The 11428-nt window shown below is 38.5% G+C and overlaps 1 protein-coding gene across 1 annotated transcript; it reads right to left on the bottom strand.

Moving 5' to 3' along the window:
* Positions 1-10423: 10423 nt before the first annotated feature.
* Positions 10424-11428, bottom strand: LOC134853406 (cell surface glycoprotein 1-like). The gene has a single exon (XM_063869435.1). It carries the CDS (start codon positions 11426-11428, stop codon positions 10424-10426), a length of 1005 nt encoding a protein of 334 aa, XP_063725505.1.

The raw sequence follows: 11428 nt of genomic DNA, 5'->3' as shown, positions 1-11428 counted from the left end.
GAAACGGTGGAAGAGAATTGTAATTTCATCACATCTGATAGTGAGTCGGAATTTGCTGTTCTGTCAGTGACGGCAGGAGATTCGAGCCGCTCCATTGCGTCAGTTAAGAAGTTGGAGGTGGTAAATGCTGCTACGTACAAGTTACGTTCTATCCAGATAACACTGCGTTGTGGGAAGACGTTCTTCAAAGCAACGGTGGACACTGGAAACCATGCTTCTTTAGTGAATAAGAAAACAGCAGACTATATTGTTAAATCTGTTCCATCAGCCAACGTCTTTAGTATTCAGGAACGCCCAATCGACACAGTATATGTTGATTATAATCGGAAAAGAATTGATTTGATGGGTACACTGATCCTGGATGTGTCATCCTTGGGCTGGTATGTAAAGTCTGCAAAATTCCTCAATTCAGAAAATCGCACACGATGTTTATTAGGTTTGGACTTGCAGTCCCAATTGGGGGTGAGAACAACGCAAGTTAGACCAGAACGGTCTCCGGTGGGTGAAGGGTCCCAGTCAAACCTGAATGTGACGTCTGAGTCCTGGAAAACACACTTCCATTCGAAATTTCATCGTGTATTTTCCAGAGTAGGTAGAGCTAAGAATCATAAAGTATTCTCTACATTCAAGTCTCCTCTTGTTCCGATTCAGGAGAAAAGAAGACGGGTTCCTGTGAATATACAAGATAAAGTCGGCCTGGAATTTCAAAAGTCAATTCAAGAAGGCCATGTGGTCAAACCTAATAAATGTACAAGCGAACATTTTATTTCTCCGATCGTAATTACGGCTAAGAAGGATGGTTCTGTGAAATTAGCTATGGATGCAAAACCCATGAATGATCAAATTCATAAGAACCAATATCAGATGCCGAATTTGCTGGAACTGTTGGATTCGGCGGCTCAGATAATTACATCGGATAAAATAGGTGATGTTTAGTTCACGTCTTTAGACTTGAAATCTGCATTCAGTCAAATTCCACTCAGTGATGAAGTCAGTCGTCATTGCAACTCTAATATCGTCTGTGGAGATCAAACTGGCACGTATCGTTTTAAAACTGGGTTTTATGGGTTAACGGATATGCCGAAAGAATTCGAAAGAATCAATCAGGGATCACAATATTCTTGTTGACAAAAAGTTAACTCGTTTGGATGAAGAAGGTTTCGCTTTGAAATTGTCGAAATGTGATTTTGCAATGAATCAATTGTCTTGGTTGGGTTACGACATTGATTCAGAGGGCTATAGGCCAAAACGTTCTAAAATTGATGCAGTGTTAGCTTTGGAGCCTCCTAAGTCGCTCAAGCAACTTCGTTCCTTAATGGGCATACTCAACCACTTACAACAATTTTTGCCAAATCTTCAGGTCCATTCGGACCAGTTACGCCCTTCCTCGAAAGCAAGTAATAAAAGCAAGTTTTTGTGGGGGGAGTGCCAACAAACTGCCTTCAGGAAAATTTTGCAATTGATAGCGAATATCACAAAGATGTATCATTATGACCAAGGTCGAAATTCGCGATTAAAACGTGACGCTAGTCATAGTGGTTTGGGTGCCGCGTTAGAACAGGAGATAGAAAGTGATGTTTGGGTTCCTATTGATTTCGCGTCACGCTTTCTCAATGATCAGGAAAAGAAGTATAGCACTAATGAGCTGGAGCTTCTAGCAATTGTGTGGTCATGTGAGCTTTTTCGTAATTACTTGTTGGGAAATCATTTTGTGGTTCTAACCGACCATAAAGCGATCATTTCGGCGTTAAAAACCAATAGAGGCAATAAGACTCATCAATCTCGACTAACCAGATGGGCTGACAGATTATTGCCATTTGATTTCGATGTTTTCCACATTTCCGGATGTAAATTGGGTATAGTGGATTATTTATCTCCTTTCCCAACATTCGAAGCGCCACGACCAAGCAGTTTTGATGAACAATATGTGGTCAAATGTATTAGTAGATTCTTTGATGCGTGCGATTATCTGGATGAATGGGCTAGGGATGGTTCCTTATCAGAAGTATCAACTGATATTCCGAAAAACAGCCGAAATTACGTCTTATCTAAGTCGATAAATCTAATTGAATCATTGGATTTTGGTCAACCTCGGGCAAATTGTCCCGTTCGGGGTAATACATTAACTTCATCTAATGATTTTGGAAGCTTCTCGGTAGAGGGCGTCGTAATTCATGACGTTCCAGCTCGTTCATTTCGCATAAAATCGGTAGAGGGCGACGGAAATTTTACCAGTGGCTATACCAATTTATTACAGCAATCCAATGCCTTTGTCACTTCTCCGCTAGAAGGCGTTCATTTTGCTGGTTTAAAATATAGCCAATCAGCATTGAGCTGGATCATGCAAGTTTTTGTCACTTTCTCAGCATGGATTACAAATTATCTGACAATTTTGTTTTCAGTGTGGATTTTCAGTACAGCCGTTCATAATTGCGTGTTATTATCATCGTTTGCGGGCCTTTTTGACTTTGTTTCAGCTTATTGGTTCTTTTGTTGTGTACTCGTATTATTGGGCGCTTTTCATTTTCAGACTGAGATGGACCCTATTGCAAATAACTCCAACGACAGTTTTGAGCAGTTACTCAATCAGTATCTCCCGATTAACCAACATTGGTTTGCGTCGGATCGTGCCCGGCCGCGGTTTCGCGCGATGACAGTACGCCCAAGGAGGTCGACAACCCTACAACGTAATGCGGAATTAAGGGGTCAATATGCCCGAATATTGGCCAACTTTAGATCAAAAAGGCTCAGGAAACCCAAATTAACCAATCGTCAAACTCAGTCAGTTCAAAGTCTACAAATTCTAAAGTAATCAGTGGTCGCTCAGGAACAGAAATCGATAACCGGGTTGGTGGGCATTCTGGATTCCGATGTACTAGCGGAACTTACGGATGAAGATCCCAGCCTATGCTTGATGAAACGGGCACTTATTAACCGGGACTATGACTATGAAGGGTTTTGTCGTTTTGACCCATATATAAAGTCTTTTTGGCATTGTGCAGCTGTGGTTGATGGCTGTGTTATCGTGGAAAATAGGATCGCTATTCCCATGTGTCTAAGAAAACCGTTATTGTCTCGGCTACATAGGTCGCATGCGGGTGAGTTAGCCATGGTTGATGCTGCGCAATACATATGGTGGCCTCGAATGCATCGAGATATTGTCCAGCTATGTAAAGATTGTCCCCAGTGCACAAAGTTCGGTAAGAATTTGAAAGCGAACGCTTCGTTTAACTCTACCAAGCCTTTACCCCTTTTGTCTGGTCCTAATGAAGAGCTTCAGGTCGACTATGCGGGTCCTTTACTCGATTCATATGGTAACAGTATTTATATCTTGGTCGCGATTGACCGTTACTCTAAATATCCGTCAGCTATGATTACACGTTCTACGGGGGGACGGAAGATTATTAAATTTCTTAAATTCAACAGCATAGTATTCCCAAATCTATCAAAACTGACCAATATTCAGGTTTTAAGAACAAATTAGTGCAGGCCTTTTGCAAAGATAAAAATATTGCCCAACATTTCTGCCCGGTGGGGGATCATCGTGGTTGTGGCCTAGTGGAACGGTCGATCCAAACTATTAAACGTCGTTTGGGCGCATCGCGTCTAAGTTCGGATTTTTCAAATGTTCAAGATACACTTAGAAATATTATTGAAGATATTCGGATTACAAAAAAATCTGTTACCGGGGTTTCACCTTTTGAGCTTCATTTTGGCCGTCCTTCGAATACGGAGCTATCTATTGCGACTGAGCGTTTGTCTACGGGCGTTAATTTAGATAACCAACAATTGGAACGGGATCTACTAACACCTGAACAGTGTCGGGAGCAGTGTGACAGCCGACCAAGGATAAAACTGGTCAAGAAGGGGCAGTCAAGCCCGACGGTGTCACCCTACTTTGGGGGGCCTACGGAGTCAGTTTCGGATACACCCCACTATCGCGCGCTTGAAAGCCTGGCCCGATCCGCTAATCAGTGGCTGACGTTGAAGAAGTCCTTGTCGCATCATGAGGGGGTCAAAGCTCTGAAGACACTGACTGAACGAAATCAAGTTCTTGCTGCCACCCTTCGCTCCAACTTGTCTGCTGGGACACTCAGATTTAGGAACCAGATGACAACGGATCAAATTCGTCCGTCAATTCCTAAACGTAATTTGGATTACTTAGTGTTGAATGAACCAAATAAGGTCGAAATATTTAGGAAATTTCTAAATAGGAAGTCTGGTCGAGAACTTTTCAAACCTTTTAAGGGCAAAATTGTGCAGACTACTGGGTCCACATTTATTTCCGACAAGGGAAAAGTGAGTCGTAGAAATCACTTGGCGGTACGTCTCAAATCAACTGATCCAAGCTTTTCAAGCAAACAAACAACGTCTGTCAAGAAGGGGCAAAAAGGCCATCTTCGCCATCGCAATCTTCGCCATCGTCGTCAGAAGACAATCGGCCTCTCAAACAGCCAAGCACACGCCAACGAATAACGGCCAAAACTGTGGCCGTACCTGCTCGCCCTAAATTTCCGTCTTTGCCATCTTCATCAACACCATCTCGCGGCCAAACTGCCTCGACCAATTTAAAGCAAACTTTAGTATCGGAGGCTCCAGGAGTTCAGGCTATTCCCTTTCCCCAACAATCTATTCCAGTAGTAGACTTAACGGCTTCTTCATCCGCTTCTGGAAACCAAGGAATGGAGGTTCTAATCAGTGTCAAGCCGAAATCACCAACTACAGTCAACGCTCCATTATGTCCAGATCTAATTCCTATTTCTTCCGCCGATTAGTCTTTGGCCCCGAAGCTCCAAGAGTGTACATCGTCAAGTTTGGCAGCATTGGGTCTCCCCACCCGGGATGGTTCCAGCGTAATTTCCGAACCGGACGGAAATATTTCGTCATCATCAAATTCGTCTCGTACATCTTCGCGCCGAAAAAAAACAAACAACCTTTTACGGCAGTCCCATCAGGCATTCCGTGAATGTCATTCAAACTCAATCCACGTCTAATTCCCCGTCAACTCCTGTTTCGTCGGACAAGAAAATTCGTTTTGTCGTGGCTAATCCAGATCTAGTGGGTCAAGCGGGGCAGTCTCGGGTTGTTCTTCCCGATGAATCCGAAGATTTTGTAGGAAATTCACGCGCTTTTTTCCAAAAAGGAGCTCATCCGACCATCCATTGCGTCGCTCAGACAGATAAAACTCTCCGTTCATTCAAACTCGTTAATTCTTCAAAACATTTTGTATATCTCCTCAAGTTACGTCAATCAATTTTGTAAACTTTTATAAGTGTTTCATAGGTTACTAGAAGTTTGCTAAACGGCTGTGGGGGCATATTTAGTCAATTTTAATTTAAAGAAATTCAAGTGTTCATTTGATTTTTCCCTAGAGGGGGAAATGTGGTGTGGCGTAGTTTAACAGTATTGTTATGACGTCATTATTGTATTACTATCTGTGCTAGTTATTCGTGCTAATCTCGCCTATTGGTTATCAAGGTCGCTACCGACCTGCCAATCCTTTCTCTATTTATCATCAAGTGCTCTCACTCACTCTGTCTCAATTTATGAAAGATTTAAGTTGAACCTTAGAATTATGTCATGACATTATTTATATAACTTACCTTATCTATCTATTTACATTCTTATTAATGATTAAACAAGGAGAATTGAGTCTTGTTTAAACTAGTATCCTCGAGAATTCACAGGGATAACAATTTTTTTAAAATTTAAATTCTGATTAAAAAGCAAGCCTAAGGCAAAAACGGAAAGCATTTTTTCGAATTAAATAAATTGTTATTCATTTTTCTCACATATCTGGCCTCAGATTGTTGTATAATAGGAAACAAAAATCTTCTTCAACAGTTTCTTACTCCAACACTGTAGTTCATAATTAAATGAATCCAACTGGTTGAAAAATGTGCATTATTTGGCTTAAAATTTTACCAAAAAATAAACGCTTCAAGCTTCTAAAAAAATTAGAAGCAACAACATAAAATCAGTAGCAATTCAGCAATTTAGGGGGGACGTTCTTTAACTCCCAGACTTGAAACAGACTTGTGATAACCACAGTGAGCCTCAGAAAGAACCTAAAATTGAGATTTAATGAAAAAAATGATAAAAAGTTTTCAAATTTTGAGAAATCTCTCATCTTCATAAACTCAGTTTCAGACATTTGTTGTAAAACAGTGCTTGAAAAAATCATTGTTTCTTTTTTAAACTTTTTCTATATCAAAAATGAAAACAAAATTCAAGATGCATGTATACTATTGGAGAATGTATGAAAACCTTACGATATCCGCGAAGAAGCTAAGATTGTACGAATCTTCATTTGCCAAAAACAAACATGATACGCTGACACAACATATATAAAAAAACTGAAAAAATTTTTATCCTTGTTTATAAAAGAAGACAGGAGTCCATAGTCGCTGTTTTCTTCCTCTTCTTGTTTTGATTGAAAAAAAAATCAGTGTTAAATTATAGCGACAATAAGAAAAAATTGAAACAATCAAAATTTTTAAAATGTTACATCAAAATAGATTGAGGTTTAATGAGTCTTATGTGGTATGAATTGTAATATTTCATGAACCTAGTGGGCCTAAGCTGAACATCGTATCTGGTCACAAGCAGATGCTTTTACTAAAAAGGATGAAAACTATTTCAGATCATTGAAGAAAAAACATCGACCAGCTTTAGCTTTATCTGAGTAATTTAGATTGCGAACCAATTGTTATTGCACTAACAGAAACATGGTTTCAAATGGATTTGAACAGAGAATGCTCCAATTTACGACGTTACCATCATTTAGAAAGTCAAAGAGGAGACACGAGAGGTGGGAGAGGTATCATTTTTGTTTTTAATGGCACTAAATCTCAGCGCATCAGTGGTTATACGTCGATAAGTATTAAGTTTTGATATTTGAAATCACTTAAGAAAACCAGATAAGTTTTTTCAGTGGTTGATTTAAACCAAGGCTTGAAACTGATTGATTAAATGAAGAGCTTGGAAAATAAGTTGGATGGAATGGATGTCGGAGCTAATGATGAACAGACTTTTTTGGAGATTTCAATCTTGACTACTCAACATATCAACCTAACAATGCATGCGAGGATTGTCTGAGTTCTTTTAATTTAAGCAAATTAGTATCAACTCGCCAAACAATTCCTCGCAGAAAAAAAAATAGATGAAGTCTACTCGAGCTGTTATCGGATACATTGAGGCCGTTCAGCAGTAGCTACGTACCTAAAAAAACATGAAGCAAGTTCTCTGATGAATTTTCCAAGAAAAAGAATACAGAGTTTGGAACACGTTAGAAGACAGGAGAAATTGTAAAAAAAGAGTTTTGAAAATTTAATGGAGTTACAAAACCACGAAGAAGAAATTATATATTTAGGTTGAGACTAGTCTTTTCATTTCTTTCATCAGATATTTACAACAATCTTGAACTATTTTTTTCCAACTATAATTATTAACAAAACAAAAATTCTATTCAGAAAAAGAAATTGAAGAAATGGCTAAAAAAAGACAAAAAGGATGCAATTCAGATCACATAAGAAATCCAAATGCAGTACAAAAACTGATTGTCATAAAGAAAATTTTTTTATAAGTTAAATTTGAAAATTAAAGCAAAACTCAAGAGTTTTTTTCAATACTTCAAAAGAATTATGAGGTAAAGCCAAAAAATTGGTTTTAAGTAAGAGGAAACCGAAAATTTCAATAAAATTCTAGCTAATATAGGATATCAATAAGCTGAGAAAGTTAAACAATCTCACAAAAACTCATCAGATTAGAAGAGATTTCCTTGCAGTTTTTGTCTTCGGGAAGCAAGCAAAAAAATAAACATTTTTGAGTTTCCGTAACTTTCATAATAAATAAATTTGTGATAGTTTTTGATCAAAAACTTTTGACAAAAGAAGTATAGAAATGGCAGCAATTAAAACTCTGACAGAATTAATCAAATAACGTTCAAAAAAAAGTGTTTCCACACTTTCCTAAAGAACCATAGTAGAATCAATACATAAAAGTGGAAGGAACCATCAAAAATCTAGATAACCTTAAGCCATTATCTCTTTTACCGGTTTTTTCAGCACAAAAGCTCAATGGATTTCTTAGATAAATATGGTGTTTTTACCAAAAACCAATTCTGGTTCAGACCTAAATTGTCAATAAGAGATGATTTCATAAATTTTAAGGAAGAAAACCGAAATGATTGGGAACTGAACCACATTGTAACACACGCAACTTCCATGGATATAAAACAATCTAAAATTGCGGACTACAAATGCCCATTCAAGCCTTGTTGAAATCATATTTGACAATTAAATCACAAGTTGTGAAAATAGGCTCGAAAAATTTTTTGATTGAAAACTATTCACTGTGAAGCTCGACAGGGGTCTGTATTCGGGCAACTACTGTTAACTTTAATGATAAATGATTGACCATCAATTACAAATTCTTTGAACATATATTTATACGCCGATGATACACCAAAAATAACGCTTCATGAACACCTTGAGGATTGATCGAAAATTTTACTTTGGTTGAAAATCAATAAGCTAGCTCTGAACCTTGACAAAACAATAGCTTTAAATTTTAAAAACAAAAAAATCGTAAAAATATACATTAAAAAAAGAGAACCGATGATGTTAAAAAAAGCCTGCACACTTATTCTTTGGGGATTCACTTGAACGCAAAAATAAAATTCAAATTTCTTATGAACATTTTTTTCTGGATTGTTCTACCAATTATGTGACGTACTAACAACAGCACAACTAATTTTACTAGCTTTCAGCCAATGCTGCAACAAAGTGTACGACATAGCTAGTAAAACATCAGTAGAAAAACTTGAAATGAAACAAAACCAAATTCTGATTTTTTTTTTACAAAACGAAGATATCACTCTGGAACAGATTTTAAAGAAACGTACAAGCTATTCTCTGCGGAAGAATTGCATATAAACGAGCTAATCAAAACTTTAGTAAGCTTTGACGTAAACATACGTAAAAACTGCATTCCAAAAAAATTCGATTTGAGACTCAGACATTGATATATTGAAACCGACATGAGTAAAAAAACAGATCAACGAAAAGTTTTACTACTAAAAATCCTAGATGAAAATCTGTGCAGACTAGAAAATTATTCAATTTTATGATTTTTTTTCAGATTTTGCTGATACAGTCAGCAATTTTAATATTAGCTCTTTCTTTTTTTTTCATGATTTGCGACATTGATACATCGCAATTAATTAAGAAATGATAGATCTTTTTTTGTCTGCAAATTGTAGGTTTGGACAAGTAATATTACGTTACAGTTGAAACTTCATAGCACTTCTGAGAAATTGTACTGCTTAATTAAAGCATCACTTGAAAAGGCCTCTCGGGCTGTTGATGTCCTTGCATATCAGAATTATGTAAGTTGACCAATGAGTATTGAATAATCTCTGATATGAAAACATTTTGTAACGATTTTTATCACCCGAGTCGAGATTTTTCACCTAATTTGAAGCAAGATTTGAGCGGTTTGAGTAGTTTTTTTAGACAATTACGCTCAAAATCTTGCTTCAAAATGAGCGGTTTGAGCGGTTTTTGAACGATTTATCTAAAAAAACCGCTCAAAAACCGCGCAAGATTTGAACGGTTTTGAGCGGTTTATCTAAAAAAAACCGCTCAAAAACCGCTCAAATCTTGCGCGGTTTTTGAGCGGTTTTTTTAGATAAACCGCTCAAAACCGTTCAAAGCTTGCGCGGTTTTTGAGCGGTTTTTTTTAGATAAACCGTTCAAAAACCGCTCAAACCGCTCATTTTGAAGCAAGATTTTGAGCGTAATTGTCTAAAAAAACCGCTCAAACCGCTCAAATCTTGCGCGATTTTTGAGCGGTTTTTTTAGATAAACCGTTCAAAAACCGCTCATTTTGAAGCAAGATTTTGAGCGTAATTGTCTAAAAAAACCGCTCAAACCGTTCAAATCGTGCGCGGTTTTTTTAGATAAACCGTTCAAAAACCGCTCATTTTGAAGCAAGATTTTGAGCGTAATTATCTAAAAAAACCGCTCAAACCTTACATATTTTCCAGTGGTTATTTTGCTCACATTGAAAAAAGTCATTTGAAAAAAGTCGCTCACATTGTTTTTGGTCAAGATATCGAAAAAAGCATTTAAAAAAAGTCGCCCACATTGTTTTTGGTCAAGACATCGAAAAAAATATTGCTTGATTTGAGAACGGTTTGACAGATACATTTTTAAAATAATAATGCATTATTATTTTAAAAATGTATCTGTTGTTTCAAAATTTTGCTTACTAGCGCTCTGAAATCATGTTAATTCAAGTCCACTATGTCAAAATTCAAAACATACTGTTGATAGTACATTGATTGCCCTTCTACCACTTAAGTCATATTGCAGACTTACAGTTCTTCTAAGCAAACTCTGAGCGCGTCGTATGTAGCAAGTTAATTTAATGACAAGCAAATCTTAAGATACGAGTTGCAGAATTCGTCATCTTCACAGTCGAGACTGCTTTCGCATTTGTTAATTTTCGTACATTGAGCGACGCGCAAATCGCAGTAAAAGCCTTTTGGACAATTGAAGTCCCATTTGCATGCAAGAGGCTCGTCTGGGTTTGTTGGCTCCGGCAGCACAGTGTCATCGCCGAAAGGTATACAGATTTTTGAAACCGAGGGACAAAAGTTACCGGGAGGGCAGTCGTGATAAGTTTCACAGTGAACAACTTCAACACACTCTTTAATGTCCAAATTGCACATCAAGTCTTTTGAACAATGATTATCACTGTAGCAGACCAGGCTGGTAGTGGGTTCTTTGGTGGTGTGATCAGCGGGTTCTTCGGTCGTAGTGGGTTCTTCGGTGGTGTGATCAGCGGGTTCTTCAGTCGTAGTGGGTTCTTCGGTCGTCTGATCAGCGGGGTCTTTGGTCGTAGTGGGTTCTTCGGTGGTGTGATCAGCGGGTTCTTCGGTTGTAGTGGGCTCTTCGGTCGTCTGATCAGCGGGTTCTTCAGTCGTAGTGGGTTCTTCGGTGGTGTGATCAGTGGTCTCTTCAGTCGTAGTGGGTTCTTCGGCCGTCTCATCAGCGGGGTCTTCGGTCGTAGTGGGTTCTTCGGTGGTGTGATCAGCGGTTTCTTCAGTCGTGTGAACAGCGGGTTTTGTGGTCGTATGACCAGCGGGTTCTTCGGTCTTAGTGGGTTCTTCGGTTGTCTGATCAGCGCGTTCTTCATTCGTATGATCAGCGGGTTCTTCGGTCGTAGTGGGTTCTTCGGTGGTGTTATCAACGAGCTCTTCAGTCGTGTGATCAGTGGGTTCTTCTGTCGTAGTTACAGTGGCTTCTGCAGTCGGGTGTTCGGTCGGGTATTCAGCGGGCTCGTAAGCCGGGTATTCAGTCGTGTCTGAAGCGGGCTCAGTAGTCGTCGGCTTTGATACTGGCCGGTTCGGAATACCCACCAT

This window comes from Symsagittifera roscoffensis, chromosome 1, assembly GCF_963678635.1.
Source record: "Symsagittifera roscoffensis chromosome 1, txSymRosc1.1, whole genome shotgun sequence".
In the NCBI taxonomy this organism is placed as follows: domain Eukaryota; kingdom Metazoa; phylum Xenacoelomorpha; order Acoela; family Convolutidae; genus Symsagittifera; species Symsagittifera roscoffensis.
Note: the sequence above shows the minus strand (reverse complement) of the source record. Positions and strands in the feature narration are given on the sequence as shown.